Source organism: Canis lupus, chromosome 3, assembly GCF_048164855.1.
Source record: "Canis lupus baileyi chromosome 3, mCanLup2.hap1, whole genome shotgun sequence".
NCBI lineage: Eukaryota > Metazoa > Chordata > Mammalia > Carnivora > Canidae > Canis > Canis lupus.
The window spans coordinates 56,378,561-56,396,699 of NC_132840.1; the positions used below are offsets into that span (position 1 = coordinate 56,378,561).

The following is an 18,139-nucleotide window of genomic DNA, read 5'->3' on the forward strand; positions in this document are numbered from 1 at the left end:
CCTGTGCTCTCAGCACCCTCCAGACCTGCCTTTGTTCAGAGCCCTAAGCTCATCTGGCTCCCACCTTGGGTGGGTACACGAGGTTGCTGTCATCCACCGTGGAAACAATAAACTCCCAAGAGAGGTTGTCCACTGGAATCTGGGGGTTAAAGGTGAGCATAAAGGAGAACCCCTCAGGAGGAGAGCAAGTCTGTGTCCCCAGCAGCCACCCTGCATCACACTTGCCACACTGCTCACATTGTTCTGGCGAGCTGAGGACTGCAGCACAGCAGTGAGGAAGCCGGTGGGGAAGGTGAAGCCAGACAGCCAGAAGATGACAGGAGGCCGGGCACGGCTGGCCCACAGCTCAAACTGTTCCACACGCATGGCCAGGTCCCGGGTCCATGAAGCCAGGGGCTTTTGTGAGGGATATGCCTGGAGGAGGAGGCAAGTGTGTGTTTTTGCACTTATTTTCTCATGCATCGAAATCTTGATTTTTGAGCACTTGGAGCAGATACGAGAAGTATCAGCCCATTCCCCAGTTACAGTTGGGCAAAGCTCTCCAAAAGCCAGCTCCCGGGCGGGAAGCATAAAACAACAACCATTTCACAATGAGAGCAACAGTAAGACTAACCCGTTCCTGTTAACGAAGCACCTACTAACAGTCACACACAGTACTAAGAATCCTGGAAGCGTCCTTGGGGAGGTTAGGAACTTGCGCTAAGTTCCTAGGTTAATAGGTGTAAAGCCAGTCTGGGAAGAGCAGAGCCAGATTTCCACCTTGAATCTATCTGGCTCCAGACCCCAGGCTCCCTGCATCCTGCCATATGCCTCCCGGGACCCAGAGACTGAGGGCACAGGGGGTCAAGAGCCAGTGATCTTGCCTTTCCCCAGAGTGGAGGGACATGAGCATCGAAGATGCAGTTGAAAATCTCTTCCAGGCTCGTAGACATGACGATGAGGCCCTGGATGCCTTTTTCCAGGTCTGTCAGTGAGGACCTGGGCAGGATAGGGTGGGGGCTTAGAGATGGGATGGACCTGGCAGAGCCATGGGGGGGTGGGGGAGGGCATTGGCAGGGAGCTCTTTCACTCGCCCCTCCCTGCAAGCCGCAGAGCCCCTCTCCATCTTACAGGATGGTCTCCAGGAGCTTGTTGTATCTCTGGATCTCCTGCAGGAGGACCACGTTGAGGGGGGAGGGATCCATGGCCAGCAGTTTCCGGGTCCCCTCATAGTCGATCATTTCAGGGATCTTCTGTTTCACATCAGTGGCCAACTCGAGGACCTGGTGCGGTGGGAGCTGTGAGCAGAGGCCTCTCTGCCTCCTTGCTTGCCTCCCCCCTACGAGTGGACCCGCTCATACCTTCTCTTCCCGGCTCTGGCCCCCTACCCTGGTGGGTGTAATCTGGGGTTGCAGGGACAGCAGAGTCTCAAACAGAGTTCGGGCCTCGGTGATCTGGGAGGCCACATCCGCATTGGGGTGCTGGCCAAAGGCCTCGGGGGGGTCCATGCCGGGCAACATGCTGATGTACTCTTTGTAAGAGGCCAGACTCCCATCTTTGGGGATGACATAAGCCTCCAGCACCGACAACCTGGTGGCCCACAGCATAATTATCACCATGCAGTGGGCCTTGGGGGCTTCAGTGCCAGGCTGAGACCCTGGTCACTATGCAGGTCCCCGTTACCCTGCTCCCGCATATCTGCCTCTCCTCGGTCTCCTGGCCTCTCCTCCCCACAAACGCATCTGCCCCCCCACCCAGTCCTGCCACCTGGTCTGTCGGTGGCCTCTGGCCCCGGGTTCAGTGCTACCTCCCCTCACCGGTAAAAGGGGGTTGACAGAGCCTGGTCACAGAAATAGTCGTTGATGTAGGTCGTGAGCAGACGCCGGTCCCAGTCATCCGTGACGTGCCCACCGTAGTTGACACCAGCAATGAGATACTTGAGTGCGTCCCATGGTGTCTCCTCATACTCATCCAGGTATAGACTCAGCAAGTTCTCGGACACCTGTGCGTGCCCCCCCACCCCACGCACACTGTTATGGCAGGAACTCTTCAACACAGGCTTTTCATGCAGGCTCTCTGTCTGTGGCTCTTCCCACAGGGGGGCCCAGGGCAGGAGGTGGAAGGACAGAGGGCTGGGGGGACAGACACCTGTTAGTACAAACCTCAAAATCAGAGTCATTGAAGCCATAGATAATATTCCAGCCAAGCTGCAGGAACTTTTTGCGTTCCAGCAGCACAGAATGGAAGAAGCAGAGTGCAAACAGCAGCTTCTTATACTTGGCAGGTTTGGAGCAATGGGAAAACTGTGGTTCCGTCATCAGCTGGTAGAGACGTGTCATGTTGGCCTTCAGGCCCTGGGGACAATGCAGAACAGAGGTGGGGTGATGTGCATAATGCTCAGCCCTGCCCCTAGCACCACATTGTACAGTTGTGGAGGTTGCTCACTGCACAAGGGCGCTGGCTGAACGGGTGAGTGAAGGCTGAAATTCAGCCCTTGATCTGCATGCCAAGATGTGCACTGATTCACAGGATGGGGTGGGTGCCTTTCTTTAATTTGCATGCAGGCACTTGTCTCCCTCAGTTTTGATGTTCTCAGCCACATTGTTCTCCATAGTGGGTAGGTACCCAGAAATACAAAGGAAGATGAAGACAGAGACATGCAACTATCAATGAACAAAAATGTACACTGCCATGTGCTAAGGTTCAGCGTACATTAAGGGGCCATAGTATGTCATCAAGGAGGGACTGTCTGTGTGATGGATTTTTCAGGCTTTGTGAATGCCCTTGTGGGTCTAGGTGGATTTACCAATAGGAGGGACATGAGGAGGCTGAGGGGAGGGCATTGGTATCCTGGAGATGGAAAGGGTGGAAGGGATAAAGGGGAGAAGAAGTGAAAAGAGAGTGTAAATGAAGTCAAGTGCAAGGACACGGGTGGGGTCAGAAGGGGCATGAACAGATGGCACCATCTGGACTTGATTCACCAGGAATCAAGTCACGGGGCCACTTTCTATCTTGAGTAGCTCAGTGATATGTTGAAACAGTGCTTTTACGAGGACGCATCCATAATGGACGTGATGGAGTGTTGAAAACATTGGAGTAAGAAACCTTCCATTTATAACCTCAAAATACATAGAGTTTCTAGGAATAAATAAAAATGTACAAATCTTAGAGCACCTGGGTGGCTCAGTGGTTGAGTGTCTGCCTTTGGCTCAGGTCGTGATCCCAGGGTCCTGGGATCAAGTCCCACATCAGGTTCCCCACAGGGAGCCTGCTTCTTCCTCTGCCTATGTCTCTGCCTCTCTCTCTGTGTGTCTCTCATGGATAAATAAAATCTTTTTTAAGAAAGAATAATTTTTTTTAAAAAAATGTACAAATCCTTATAGAGAAAATGACAAAACTTTGTTGAAAGAAAGATCACATGTGGAGACATACTATAATCATGGAAGGGAAGGCTCGATAAGAAAGATGTTTTCCTCCAAACTGACCAATAGGATTTTTTTGAGTAGAACTTAACAAGCTAATTCCAACATTTACATTGGGGAATAAAGGGCCATGAATAGCCCAACAAGGAATATGGTATAGAGACTTGCCTTACCAGCCATCAAGGATTATTGTAGAGCTACATAGCAATTGAGACCATGCATATAGACCCCAATGCTAACAACCTGACCAATGCACAGGATAAAGAGCTCAGAAACCTTGTGTATATAAACATGATTTAAGGCTTAGCAGACACAGCAGGTCCAAAGGGTAATCGTGGGCCATTCAATGATGGTCCTGGGAGAACTGGTTATCTCTGTGGGGGAAAAACCCAAATTAGACCCCTCCCTACTCATTCCACACTTACAAGAATCAACCTCAAGTGATTAAAACACTGAAATGGGGAAGTCAAATTATAAAATGCTTTTTTAAGATTTTGTTTATTCGTTCAAGAGAGACAGAGGCAGAGACACAGGCAGAGGGAGAAGCAGGCTCCCTGTGGGGAGCCCGATGCGGGACTTGATCCCAGGACCCTGGGATCACGCCCTGACCCCAAGGCAGATGCTCAACCACTGGGCCATCCAGGGGTCCCTATAAAATGCTTTTGAAGACAAAGTATAGGAGAGCGATTTTACCACTGTGGAGTAAGCAAAGATTTCTTGAACAAGACCTAGGAGGACAAACCACAAAGAAGAAACAAGGTGAATTCCGCCCACCTCCTAAAAATTAAGGACCTCTATTCACCTAAATAAATAAACAAATAAATAAATGACAAAGAAAAAAGACAACCCACAAAACACAAAACTGACAGAAGGAGTAGGATGTGGAGCAAGGGGATCCTTGGGTGGCTCAGCGGTTTAGCGCCTGCCTTTGGCCCAGGGTGCAATCCTGGGGTCCCGGGATCGAGTCCTGCGTCGGGCTCCCGGCATGGAGCCTGCTTTTCCCTCTGCCTGTGTCTCTGTCTCTCTCTCTCTCTCTATCATGAACAAATAAATAAATCTTAAAAAAATAAAAGGATGTGGAGCAAAACAAGGAACCGTGGAACGTGAGCCCAGAGTGCTGAATGAGAAGAGCACACTGCTGTGCGTGTGCAGCTGGTGCAGTCCCTCCAGCCAGACACCTCAAGGAGAGCGGCTGTGTTCCAGGGCAGAGGGAGGGCGACGGGAGGGACAGTCATGGCAAGACGGGCAGGCGGGTGTGTGTGGAATTAGGATCCTTCACCCCTTGCATATGTTTTCTATTCTTTTGTATCTGCCTAATATTTAGTTAAAAGGAAAAGACCAGACAGCAGGCAGTGACCCAAGAATACACTCCAGAACCAGATCCTGACCGGCACCTGGAGGCTTCGGTTATGCGGACCTTCTTATTTGAAGTAAAACTTGGATGAATCACTGTCCCCTTGACTGTTGGGGTTGGCTTGTATGTCTAGATGCAAAAACTGGCCTCCCTCATGGGACAACAAAATTGCAATATCTGATCTAGAGTGGATCCTGTGTTGGGGGGCGAGGGAGGAACCGTATAGAGGACAAGATTGGGTCACTTAAGAAAATTAGAATATATAATAGATTTAAGTTAAACATCATTGGGGTGCCTGGGTGTCTCAGTCAGCAAAGCATCTGGCTCTTGGATTCCCGCTCAGGTCCTGGTCTTGGGGTCATGACATTGAGCCCCACATCCGACTCCACACTGAGCATGGACACTGCTTAAGATTCTCTCTCTTTCCCTCTGCCCCCCTCCCTTTGCTTGATTGTTCCCTCTCTCAAAAAATAAAAAAATTTAAAAAATCAGGGGTGCCACGAAAAAATGGGACAAAGAGGCACTCTCTGGTGGCGGGGCCTGGCAACTTCTTTTGTGAGTGTGGGATTTCCGGGGCTGGCTGCCTGGAAGCCATGTGGAATCCAGGCCTGGGACTGAGTGTGGTTACTGAGGCCGGAGATAAGGATTGGAGTTGAAGTGAGGGAGAGGACAATTTCTCCACCAAAGGAGGAAATGTAGCATGGGCCGAGCTGGGGGCCAAGGAGCAAGTGTGGAGCTAAGACCACAGGAGGACAAGGGACAAGGAGACACGAATGTGGTAAGTGACCAGGCAGGAGGTGGAGGGAGAACCCAAAGCTGGAAGAGCACAGGTCACAGAAACCAGGGGATAGACCAGCAGCTGTGTCAACGCCCAGGGGCAGCCAAGGATTGAAGTAATGAATGATGCGTGTTCAGATGATATTTGTTGAGCTCCTACTACATCCAAGCCCTGGCGCTAGTCAGGAGGTGAGCAAGACATTGAGAGGGGAAAAAATTTAGAAAGACATGGCCTCTGCCCTCGAGGAGCTTCCAGTCTCGAGAAGACAGGAGTCTATCTGAACCTTGCGATCGCGGGTAAGAGGACCGGGCAGCGGGGGCTGCAGGAACAGTGGCAGCGGGAAATGGTTTTATGAGCAGGGATCCCTGGGGTGACGGCCTAAACGTGCAGGGCAGGGGCTTCTCAAGGAACTGGTAATAGGCCCAGGAGGGGGTGGGGAGGACGTAAGGGGGGCTGCAGCAGGTGCTTCCAGAAGCCTTGGGCTGGGGGAGTACAGAGTCTAGAGGAAGAGGGACAAGACATTTTAAGAATGAACTGTGGAGGTGCAGCAAACAGAGCCAAGGGGACCCCGTGGCAGTGGGTGATGCCAGGAGGCCCCCTCTGGGGGTGGGGTGGGGGAGGGGGACACACACAGGCCGTGTAAGGACGGGGTTTGATCTTGGCTGAAAGCGAGGAAAAAGGGCTAAGGCAGTATACGCAGAGGTAAAGGCCAGCATCAAGATGGTTGTGGGCTGTGGGATCTTAGAGGATCAGCGTGGTTGCATTTAATGGTGACTTTGTCATTCTGGAGAGAAGCTTCCAACAGAGCTTGCGGGGGGAAGCAGGGAGGCTGGGGCCCAGCCCGGACCTCAGGGAGAGATGAAAAGAAATGCTGGGAGGCAGAAAAGTTCTATCCACTAGTTATTTACTACTATTCTTCCCCTTCCTCCCCTCCTCCTCCTCCTCCTCCTCCTCCTCCTCCTCCTCCTCCTCCTCCTCCTCCTTCTTCTTCTTCTTCTTCTTCTTCTTCTTCTTCTTCTTCTTCTTCTTCTTTTTAAGATTTTACTTATTCATGAGAGACACAGACAGAGAGACAGAGACACAGGCAGAGGGAGATGCAGGCTCCCTGCGGGGAGCCCGATGCAGGACTTGATCCCAGGACCCCAGGGTCACGCCCTGAGCCAAGGGCAGACACTCAACCACTGAGCCACCCAGGCGCCCCATACTCTTCCATGCCTCAGCTTCCTCTCTGTAAAGTGGGGGTAGCAGGACTTGCCTGATAATAAGGTGTGTGCATTTTAAATGAACTAATAAATAAACAACGCCTGGCGTGCAATAACGCTCAAGAAATGTTTAGGGATTACTGTTACGTTCTAGGGGTTTGGCACATGGAGGGAAGAACTAGGGTAGAATTTTTTGAGAGCAGGAGAAGCAAAAAGCCGTGGTTAAGGCTGGGACTCCCCGTGACGCTAGCAGGAAGAGCGCGGTGCCAGATGGCACGGTCGGCACTGGCTATCTAATGTCACGGTACCTTTGGTGGTTCTGTGGTCATCTTGATGCTGGCCTGCAAGATGGAGATGGGGAAGTCTGGGTGGGGGCTGGAGCTGAGCCAAAGGCGGAAGGAAGGGTGAGGATCTTCCACCTGCAGCTGTTCCACCAGTTTGTCCAGATTCGGCATCCAAGACAGGGACAGGTGGCAGTTGGCTAGGAACACCCAGTGTCCTGCAAGGAGATGCTGGAGTCAGTGGGAACCGTTCCCCGAGCCCCATCTGTCCCATGCTTTGCACCTGATGGTGTGTGCTTGGTGGGGAAGGGGTCCACACTCCTGGGTCTGCCTTTCCCAGGCCTCCTGGGGAAGTGGGGGCCACAGTCAGAGTCCTGGACTGAGCTCAGAGGCTCCGGGGAGCAGGACCAGTGCCAAGGCTGGGGGCAGAGGAGCCAGGTGGCTACTGACCCTGAATGACACCCTCTCGGAGGAGCCGCGCCGCGATGGGGGCCTGGCCCTGGCCCAGGGACAGGGCGTGGAAGCGCTGGGCCATGCCTGTGTGCTCTGCCAGCTGGAGCAAGGCACTGGTGGGGTCCACACCAGGGGACAGGATGAATACCAGTGGGGTTCGTGGAGTCGAATCCTCCATCACCTGCCGGGATCACAGGACGTGGCCTCAGGCAGGAACCGAGAGAGAGAGAGAGAGAGAGAGAGAGAGAGAGAGAGAGAGAGAGACTGCAGAGAAGCGTGAGGATGGAGGGACAGAAGGAGCCAGGGCGGGGTGGCCTGGGAAACCAAGCCACTGACCAGCTTCATGTTCAGCACAGGTGACTCGATGAAGCGGGAGCCCAGGTTGGACACGATGAAAGACGTAACACAGAAGGCCACGCGGTCCTGGCGCAGAGAGCGGACGATCAGCATCCGCTGCATCTCGTTGCAGGTGTTCTCCCACTCACCTAGGGATGAGGGGAGCAGCCGCAGGGACTGAGCCCCCTGGGGGTGTGGGGGTGCAGGAGTCTAACCCAAGGGGCCCCTGCCAGGGATGCTCCACCAGGAAGCGCAGGCAGGGCTGCGGCAGAGAGGGGCGCACAGAAGGCGGGAGAGAGCACCTGGCAGCATGGCCTTCTCCGGGGTGGCATTGGTGTACCACAGGTGCCAGTCCCGGGGATACTGCTCAAAGGAGTTCATGAGTCCGTGGAAGTTGGTCAGTTTGTCCAGTTCTGTGATGTTGTCCCAGTAGGCATCCGCCAGCCAGCTGGTACATGGGTTATCCATTTGGCCCTCCCGGTCCAGGACCTGGGCAAGGAGGGAGGAGGAAGGGATTGAGCAAGAACATCTCCAAACAATGACCGTTATTATTATTATTATTATTATTATTATTTTATGATGAGGAGTCTTGCATGAAAGAGAATGAAGGAAGGAGGACAGGAATCTGAGATAGATTGGAATCTACCTTTTTTTTGTTTAAAAGGATTTTATTTATTTATTCATGAGAGACACACAGAGGCAGAGACACAGGCAGAGGGAGAAGCAGGCTCCATGCGGGGAGCCCAATGCGGGGCTCGATCCCAGTACCCCGGGATCACGCCCTGAGCGGAAGGCAGACGCTCAACCACTGAACCTCCCAGGCGTCCCGATTGGGGTCCACCTGGATGGGGGAAGTCTAGGTGGGGGTCCAGGTCTCCGCCTGCAGTGACCGCGCAGTGCAAATTTAGGAAGCTGGCGCCCTCTGGTGGTTTGCCGGTGTTACTGTCCCTCACCGTAAAGCTTCCGGGCGGCAGCCTCGCCCCTTAGAGTGGTTTGTTCATTCCCTTCTTCAACAGATATTTATTGCTCACCAACTACGTATTTTCGGCCCTTGGGGCACATCAGCAAATAAACAGGATAGATATCTCGGCCCTCGAGGAGCTTATTTTTCAACACGGGAGGGCAGATAATGAGCCAAAACACATACCAGATAATTAAACCATCTAGTCGGTTAAAGATGGCAATGTCACACAAGAACAGAGTAAGTGGAGGAGGATAAAGACTGGAAGTTCTGGGGGGCGGGGGGCGATGAAGTATTAAATAAGAAGGGGCACCTGGGTGGCTCAGTCCGTTGAGCATCCAACTCTTGGTTTCAGCTCAGGTCGTGATCTCAGTGTCCTAGGATGGAGTCCATCCAGGCTCCATGCTCAGTGGGGAGTCTGCTTCTCCCTCCTCCTCCCCTACACCCCGTCCCTCACTGCTTTTCCCTTCCCCTCAAATAAATAAATAAAATCTTAAAAAAAAAAAAAAAAAAAAGTCAAGGAGGTCTCAGGGAATCCAGCGCAGCTCGAATCCAGTGTCAAAGGAGATGAAGGCGGGCTGCATGCACATGTGTGGCCAGAGGGACGAATGCAGAGGTGCCAGGGTGGGGCCTGCCTTCGGAGGGCTTCTGGGGCTGCCGCAGGTGGACAGAGGGAGGAGTTGGGTGGGGGGAGGTTTTAAAAAGTCTCTGGGCGGCCAAGTTGAGAGGGTGGGGGCAGGGAGCGTTGGGAGGCCTTTGCTAAAATCTGGAGGAGAGGTGAAGTGTGTGCAGCCAAAGGAATAAAAGGGAATAAAGGGGAAAGGAGATAAAATGAGTGGGAAGTATCAGAAAGGGAGACAAACCATGAGAAACTCCTAACTCTGGGAAACGAACAAGGGGTGGGTGGAAGGGAGGTGGGCAGGGGGTTGGGGTGACTGGGTGATGGGCACTGAGCGGGGCACTTGACGGGATGAGCACTGGGTGTTATACTATATGTTGGCAAATCAAATGCCAATAAAAAATATACAAAAAGTAAAATAAAATAAAATAAAATAAAATAAAATAAAATAAAGAAACCGGTTTGCCTTCGAGGGTGGAGAATGACTGGCCGGAGGAACCTGCCATTGCGGTCTGGCGTTTTTTTTGTTTGTTTGTTTGGGTTTTTTTTTCGGTCTGGTGTTTTTAAGGGCCTAAAGGATTTTGAGCAAGTCCGTTCAGCGTGGGAGTGCACAGGAGCAGGAGAGCTGGGTGCCACCAGGGTGGCGGTTTCGCCAAGCAGAAGAACCATGGGGGTGGGCAGTAAGGGTGCTTGCAGGGAAGAGAGCGGGATGTGGCACGGCAGTCAGGTGGGGGGAGGAGAGGATGAGCAGCAGTGAGAGAGGCAAGATCACACCAATCAGTAGGTCCCAGGTCAGAGGGGCCCCAAAGCTCTGCCCCTAATGCAAGTGAGGAAGCACGTGGCCAGTCAGCCCCCACGTCCCCAGGGAGGTGGGCGTGCACCTGCTCCCACTGGTGCTCCTGAGCCCGCTTGCTAGTGCCTTGGGCCTTCCGGTCGGCCTGGAGTCCTCCTCACATGTACCCCCAGTCCCCAACCTTGATGCCTCCGCCCGACTCACCACACCCCCTCGCAGAAAAAAGTTGTACTCATCCATATTGAGCTTGCCAGAGGTCTCTAGGATTTTGGCGCATATCTGGAAACTGAACAGTAGCTTATGGCGCTCAAACAGTGTGCGGCAGGTGTACCTGTGAGATGGGCAAGGAGGGTGGAGGAGGTAGGAAACACAACGTGAACACTTGCTGCGCAAACATCATGCAAATGCAGGCTTGCAGGGCCGCCGGGCAGGGCCATTTGCAGAAAGACTGGTGAGCAAACCCTGGTGCCCGATCTGAGGAGGAGGGTCGGGAGAGGAAAGGTCAGGGACAACTTCCGATTTCTGGCCTGGGTGACTGGGAGGTGGGTGTTGGTGCCACTCGGGGTTGGGGGGAGGCCCCTGAAGGAAAGAGGGAGGTGAGGGGTTTGGTGTGAAACGCGCTGAACCTGATAGGCCAGGGGGCCATTCATGTGGAGAAGTCAAGTTCACCACTGCCCAGAGGTGGTCCCCAGACCACCAGTAGCTGTAGCGCCCCCTGGGACCTAGCTACGGATGCGCAACCTCAGGCGGGCCCCAGGCCCCCTGAATCTGAATCTGGATCTTACCAAGATTCCTAGAGCTTCCAGGGCATTGCCCCTCAAGAAGCGCAGAGACAGTGGACACTTGTAGGTACAAGTGTAGGGCTCAGGGACAGCTGATGGCTGGGCCCAGGGGTCTGGCTAGAGCCCTAGGGGGACCCGCTGCCTAGGGAAGGTGTAGGGAGAGGGGAGCAGGGGACTGGGAGTGGTGGCCGCGGCTGGGACAGCACCAATGCGGGAGGGCAAGAGGGGCAGCAGCCACGCAGACGCAGTATGGTGCGCTGACCTGTACACTGCGTAGGTGTGGTACTCGTTCAGGTAGTCGATGCGGTCCTCCAGCTTGTTGCTGCGGTGGCTCTTGTCGATGCTGAGGATGAAGAGGCCAATGTAGGCGTCCAGCGAGAACTGGTACATGGGGTCGATTCGGCCCATGTCGTTGAGCACGAAGAACAGCACTGAGGCCCGCTGGGCGCAGGGACGGTAAGCCTGCAGAGGGGGGGCGTCAGGGTGCGGGGCCATGGGGCGGGGTGGGGGTTGGCCACGGGGATGACCCCCCCACGGAGGCAGGATCCCTCCCCCCCAGCTCACCTCGCGGGCCATGTCGATGTTGATCTCTGTGGTCTCACTGGTCTCCAGCTGCTCCGTCACCTCGGTGGCCGTCATCTTGGAGGTCCGAAGGGTGTTCACCAGCTGCACATCATCGAGCAGGGAGCCCGTGGCCTCGTTCAGCAGCCTGCAAGGAGCCCCGTGGGTGCGTAGAGCCAGAGATCAGGACACGGGTGTGGGCAGGCCTTCCTCCACTGCCCCCTGGGGCCCTGCAGGGCCTGCAAGGAGGCCAGTGGCGGGTCAGGGGCGATGGGGGTGGGGGCAAGCTCTCACCGAAGGATCTCATCTTCCAGCTCCTTGAGCTTCCTCTTGCCAGCAGCAATATTGATGACGAGTGAGTCCTTCTGCTCCTCCAGCTCCGGCCGCTCCTTCCGGACCACAATGCCCAGCAGTTGAGCCTCCAGGCCCTGGAAGTACCAGGATGTATGCTGAGAGCTGAGACTCTCACTCTGGTGACCTCACCCTTGTCGCCCCACACATCTCCCAAGCACTCATCCCCTGTGGCCTGATGCCATGGGCCTCCTTCTCCATCCCTCTACAGTGCCTCCTGCTTCACCAGTTGAGTCCTGCCACTGCCCCCCCACTTACCTGCTCTTTAACAGCAAAGTTGACAATGGTGGTCTTGGCAGAGGTCTCCGGGCTGTAGTGGGGGTTGGAGAGCTTGGTGGTGATGTAGAACCGGAAATTTGTATTGTACTCCACCTCCTTGTCGCCAATACGCATCAGCAGCCGCCCACCTGTAGCCACGGGGGTCAAGGGGGTCAAGGGTGAGGACCCACTGTGACAGTCATGGGCTAGCCCATCTCCCCACTCCAGTGACAACCCCCTCACCCCCCCACCCCTGCCCTCAGCAGCCTCAGCCCAGGGCTAACCGATTCGGGCAACAGATTTGTTGAGCACAGGGTTGAGTGTGGGATCCAGATACTCCTGCACATTCTGGAGCAGCACAGGGTATCCAAACTGGATGGCCTTTTCTAGAACCTGAAGGTAGTCCCTCATTTGTAGGTCAATGATCTGGAGACCCTAGAGAGCAGAGGGGACAGTGGGAGAGCCACTGAGGGACCAAGGGGGAACAGTCTCAGGGGCAGAGCCTCGGGAAGAGAGAGGGTTGGGGAGCAGCCCCCACCCCCAGCTTTGCACCTGGTTCCCTTCCATGTTCTTGATCCACTTCAGGGCCTGGGCCTGGGGGTCAATCATCAGTGCCCACCTGCAGGAGGACGGCCCTTCAGAGGACAGGGTCTGCCCTCATCCCCCTCCCATCACCTCTCCTCACCCCCCCTCCCCTCACCACCCAACCCCTGCCCCCAGGAGCATCCTAACCTGTTGCCACGGGTGACGATGATGCCATTCTCGGTGGAAAAGGCATCCGAGGGTAGCCCTTGGATGTTCCAGTCTCGAACTTTGGTAGGATTGGACAGGAAGTTATCAAAGGTGAAGCGAGGGGAGCAAGGGACCTGAAGTTCTGAGATCTGGATGAGGAAGTGCCCCACATGTCAGCCTGGAGACCTGAGCCTGGCACCCTGGCCCCTGCCGGGGATCCCGAGCCCTGCCCGAGCCCTGCCTCACCTTCCTCATCCAGATCTGGTTAACGATCTCGTCCCGGTAGTTGGTCAGGAAGGGGCCCATGTAGGACAGGAAGGCAGCAGCCAAGAGACAGTCACCCACCAGGTAGCCCAGATCCTTCTCCAGGCCCTGGGGGGCAGCAAGGGGGGTGTAAGCCCTGCAGGCTTCCTCCTTAAGACACTGTCTAGATCAAAGAGGTGCCTCCCCTGTCCTGAACCTTTGGCCCTGAGGGCTCTAAACTGATTCTAATAACTTTTGAGTCTTTCCCCCCCACACACCTTGTCTTTAACAGCAGTTCTGTTTACACTGTGGTGATAAGGCCTAACCCTTTCCCAAAGCCAGGAACTCAGTAAAGGCGGAGACAAGATGCCCCAGGACTGTTCCTACCAGGTGGGCCGGCCACAGAGAGGGCCCTGTTGTGTGACCCCTAAAGTGCACAAAGGTCTTTCCTTCTACTCTTCTCCTGAAATAGGGGGAGAACTCCCACCCCGCATTCAGACGTCCCTGCACCCATCCCCAGATGTCCCCCTGTCCCTTGACTGTCCCTCAGCCAGAAAGGGGTGGAACCCTGGGAACTGGTGGGCGCGGGGAGGGGGTGTGGAGGGCGGGCGATTGGTGGCGCTGAAGTCACCTGCACGGTCTCCTCCCAGCGCGCCTTCTCGCCAGCCAGCCCCGACACCAGCAGCCCGGCGCGCTCCAGCTTCACCTCCATCTCCTCGGACCTCTTGCGAAGCTCCTCTTTCTGCGCCAGCTTCTCATCATACTGTTTCTTCAGCATCTCCAGTTTCTCGGCCACCTGGGAGGGACCAGAGCACAGGGTCGAACACAGCGCTGGCCGCCCAACGGCTCTGGGTTCGAATCGCCTGTCTGGCATTTTGTGGCTGTGTGGCCTCGGGGTGAACTGATTTCTTTGTGCCCCGGGTTCCAGGCATGCAGAATACAGATACGAACACCTGCCCTCTAAGGCTGTTGTATACAGAAAACGAGATAAAGCATGCGTGATGAAAAGAATTTTCTTTCCCTTCCCTCTGCCACGGTTTCCTTAGGCCAGGAAACCACTTGTGGTGAAACCCAAGACTGGGCTGCAGGCGGACCTCTTGTGGCAGAATAAGCCACGCGAGATATGATGGCAGGAGAGGGTCAGATGGCACAAAACACCTGCCTGTCTATGCAGGTGTTTTGTGGCAGGACCTGGAGAAAGAAAAATCTAGAAATGGTCCCAGGAACTGTTGGGAGAGAGGGTGAGGGGCTCTGTTCCAGAGAAAGGCCCAGGTCTAAGGACCCACATAGGGATGGGGACCTGGGAGGAGCTTTCCCTACTAGAGAAGCCTCCCTAAGGGCACCTGGGGGGCTCAGTGGGTGAGCACCTGCCTTCGGCTCAGGTTGTGACCTCAGGGTCCTGGGATCTAATCCCACATCGGGTTCCCCACAAGGAGTCTGCTTCTCCTGTGTCTCTGCCTGTCTCTGTGTGTCTTTCATGAATAAGTAAAAATCTTTAAAAAGAAAAAAAAGAAGAAGAGCTCCCGTGGACTCATTGCCACCTGTAGGCTCTGCTGAGCTTGGCACCTGTCGCTCAGATCTGAAGTACAAGCCTGATGAGCTTCTTCCAGGATGCAGACGTGTGCCCGACTAGCTAACACAGTACTCGCTGTGTCACCCCCCCCCCCCCACTTTCACGAAGCGCACAGGTCTGGCGTGGCTGTAAGCACCTGGCACACAGTGCACACAGGACAGACATTGGTTCCCTTCCTGCTGCTCCCCCCCCCGGGACAGGCAGCCTACAACAGTGCGGAGCTTGCCCTCTTGCCCTGCTTCACAGACAGGCCTCGTCGGGTGGTTGGAAGGAGAGTGCAGTCCTGGCACAGAGCACTTAAGCAGTACCTGGGCCAGAGGGAAATGGGACACCCGACTCCCCAGGATGTCGTCCTTCAAGCCGAGTGGAGGTTCCAAACGTCACCTTCGGATGACCGCTTCTCTAGGTGGGGCCTCAGCGGCCATCCATAAGACAGCAGTAACATCTACAGAACCACGGGGTGAGACCTGGGGATCTGGAGGTTTCGAAAGGGGCACCCTGGCCCCTGCCCCGCACGGTAGGCATCATCCCCAGGTGAAGCCACACATCCTGTGGTCCGTGCTGTGTGCCACCTGTCATCGGTTCACATGAACCCTGCACTGGGTCCACACTCATCAGCAACGCTGATTATAATTGGGCTTCCCGTGGAGATGTCTGTGGAGAGGCAGGCAGCCCACAACCGTTCTGTGTTTCACTATTCATTTCGCATGTGCTGTCGTCTTCACGGTTTTTATTTTTTATATGAGAAATCTGTGCAGAAGGTTAAAGACCTAAATGATATGATGGAAGGGTCATAATGACAAGCAGGAGTCCTCTGGCTGCCTCCTGGTCCTGCCTTTCCGTGGCAAATTCTTTTTTAAGTATTTCTCTTATGTCTTCTGGCAGCTGCCTCTGTATCTTTGAATATTATACTTAGGCTAGTTTTTTTTTTTTCTTTTCTTCTTTTAAGTAGCCTCCACCTCCATCACAGAGCCCAATGCAAGGCTCGAACTCACAACCCTGAGATCAAGACCTGAGCTGAGATCAAGAGTCGGTCTTTTAACTGAGGGAGCCACCCAGGTGCCCCCTTAGGCTACAAATATATATGTATGTATTTTATTATGTATTACATAAAATATATGTATTTTATTAAATATTAATATACATTACATATGTATATACACACAAATCTGCAGTTTTAAAATTGTTGTAGTTTTAATCTTTTTAATTCAAAAATTATGGGATTCCTGGGTGGCCTAGCGGTTTAGCGCCACCTTCAGCCCAGGTCCTGATCCCGGAGTGCCGGGATCGGGTCCCACATCAGGCTCCCTGCATGGAGCCTGCTTCTCCCTCTGCCTGTGTCTCTGCCTCTCTCTTTCTCTCTCTCTCTCATGAATAGATAAATAAAAATAAAAACCTTTAAAAAAACAAACAAAAAATTATGAAAAATCTCGAACCTAAGGAAAAGAATCCTATGGTAAACACCTCTAGGCCCGTCACATTTTTTTTTAAATTTTATTTATTTATTCATGAGAGACACAGAGAGACGCAGAGAGAGGCAGAGGGAGAAGCAGGCTCACTGCAGGGAGCCTGATGTGGGACTTGATCCTGGGACTCCAGGACCATGCCCTGGGCCGAAGACAGGCACTAAATCGCTGAGCCACCCAGGGATCCCCGCCTGTCACATTTAACAGTTGTTCACATGTTGCTATTTTTAATCTCATTGCCTTGGGTTTGGCCAAAGTATCTCAAAGGAAGTTACAAACTCATGAAATTCCCAGCCTCAAGACTTCATGATGCTTCCCGAGAACAAAACCATGACATTTGCCACATGACCATGACCATAACCCCATTATCACACCTAACCACAACTTTGTCTTTCTTTTTCTTTTTCTTTTTTAATAATTTCCCTCTTTTATATGTCTTTTCATAAAGAGTGAATCCACTTCAAAAGGAAGGAAGCGTACACACGGTGAGGCATCCAGCTTCCTCCCAGTCCTGGGCTGCCCCCCACCTCCACCCCCCTTGCTGGCTGCTGGCTCCAGAAGCTTTCCAGACAGAGCCCACCAAGAATAAATACAAGCTCCGTGAAGGCAGAGCCTTGCTCGCCTGCTCAGTCCTCACACATAGAAGAGTGCCTGGCGCTCAGGAAGCGCTTCATGCCTGCGTGGATTTTTTTCCATGAAGTTAAATGCTGGCACATTACTGGTGCTTTACTATTTTTTTCCCTGTCTCCAAGTCGGCGCTCGTCAAGCTGCCTCATTCTCTTTAGCAGCTGCAAAAAGAATCTTGTGAATGACTGAACCATAATTTATATAACAAGTCTCTTTCTGATAGACATGTGTGTCTTTCCCACATTTTCTATTATTAACAATCCTGGGACGGATGTCCTTGTACGTGCGCAAGCACATCTTGACACGGCTGTTTCTTTTTCGTTTACGTGGTGAATAAGTCGCTCAAAAATTCAGAAGGCATGAGCGCCTGGACAGCGTCCCAACCCTGCCCTCCATCGGCCCTCCTCCCTCCTCCAGGTAGCCAGTGTGACCAGCTTCTTGAATATTCCTCCAGAGGCATCTTGTGGACACACAAGTACATTCCACACGGCTGTTTCCTGATTTCTCCATTCAAAACTATTTTTATTACATCGATGCTATGATGGAGGCAGGTGTCACCCCTGACCCTCCACACCGCCACCTGTTTCTCCCTGATCCTACTAGGTTTTTGTTTTGTTTTTTTAAGATTTCACTCTTTATGTATTTATTTGACAGAGAGGAGGAGGGTCAGAGGGAGAGGGAGAAGCAGACTTCTCACTGAGCAGGGAGCCCGATGCAGGGATCGATCCCAGGACCCTGAGATCATGACCTGAGCTGAAGGCAGATGCTCAACCGACTGAGCCACCCAGGCGCCCCCACTCTTTATTTTGTTTTTTTAAAGATTTTATTTATTGGGCAGCCCCGGTGGCGCAGCGGTTTGGCGCCGCCTGCAGCCTGGGGTGTGATCCTGGAGACCCGGGATGGAGTCCCCGCATCGGGCTCCCTGCATGGAGCCTGCTTCTCCCTCTGCCTCTCTCTCTCTCTCTCTCTCTCTGTCTCTATGAATAAATAAATAAAATCTTTTAAAAAAAAAGATTTTATTTATTTATTCATGAGAGAGACAGAGACACAGGCAGAAGGAGAAGCAGGCTCCCTGCAGAGAGCCCGATGCGGGGACTCCATCCCAGGACTCCAGGATCACACCCTGGGCTGAAGGCAGGCGCTAAACTGCTGAGCCACCCAGGGATCCCCCCCACTCTTTATTTTGTAAAGTACTCTACACCCAATGTGGGGCTCTAACCTACAACCTTGAGATCAAGAGTTGCACACCCCTCTCCTACCAGTTTTAATGCTTCTACTGTTGTTACCTTTGTAACGCTGAAGAACATCTTCAAACCCTGTTTTACCTTATCTACTACAGAAGCATTGCCCAATCTCCCCTGTTCCCCC

General features: G+C 53.4%; 1 protein-coding gene across 4 annotated transcripts in view; it reads right to left on the reverse strand.

The window, feature by feature from the left end:
• Positions 1-18,139, reverse strand: part of DNAH2 (dynein axonemal heavy chain 2) — an 87,606-nt gene that overhangs the window by 1,132 nt on the left and 68,335 nt on the right. For 3 of the 4 annotated variants that reach the window (XM_072821279.1, XM_072821278.1, XM_072821277.1), the window contains 21 exons: positions 13,737-13,901; positions 13,109-13,234; positions 12,863-13,011; positions 12,683-12,749; positions 12,415-12,565; positions 12,131-12,279; positions 11,816-11,949; positions 11,525-11,669; positions 11,223-11,422; positions 10,383-10,509; positions 8,108-8,294; positions 7,806-7,954; positions 7,467-7,650; positions 7,044-7,234; positions 2,142-2,333; positions 1,797-1,981; positions 1,341-1,569; positions 1,111-1,262; positions 864-978; positions 238-414; positions 65-139 (listed from right to left, as the gene is read on the reverse strand). In XM_072821279.1, coding sequence (XP_072677380.1) covers positions 65-139; positions 238-414; positions 864-978; positions 1,111-1,262; positions 1,341-1,569; positions 1,797-1,981; positions 2,142-2,333; positions 7,044-7,234; positions 7,467-7,650; positions 7,806-7,954; positions 8,108-8,294; positions 10,383-10,509; positions 11,223-11,422; positions 11,525-11,669; positions 11,816-11,949; positions 12,131-12,279; positions 12,415-12,565; positions 12,683-12,749; positions 12,863-13,011; positions 13,109-13,234; positions 13,737-13,901 — 3,249 coding nt within the window. Of the gene's footprint in view, positions 1-64; positions 140-237; positions 415-863; positions 979-1,110; positions 1,263-1,340; positions 1,570-1,796; positions 1,982-2,141; positions 2,334-7,043; positions 7,235-7,466; positions 7,651-7,805; positions 7,955-8,107; positions 8,295-10,382; positions 10,510-11,222; positions 11,423-11,524; positions 11,670-11,815; positions 11,950-12,130; positions 12,280-12,414; positions 12,566-12,682; positions 12,750-12,862; positions 13,012-13,108; positions 13,235-13,736; positions 13,902-18,139 lie in introns of those variants that run through there. The other variant, XR_012028417.1, reaches the window with a different exon arrangement.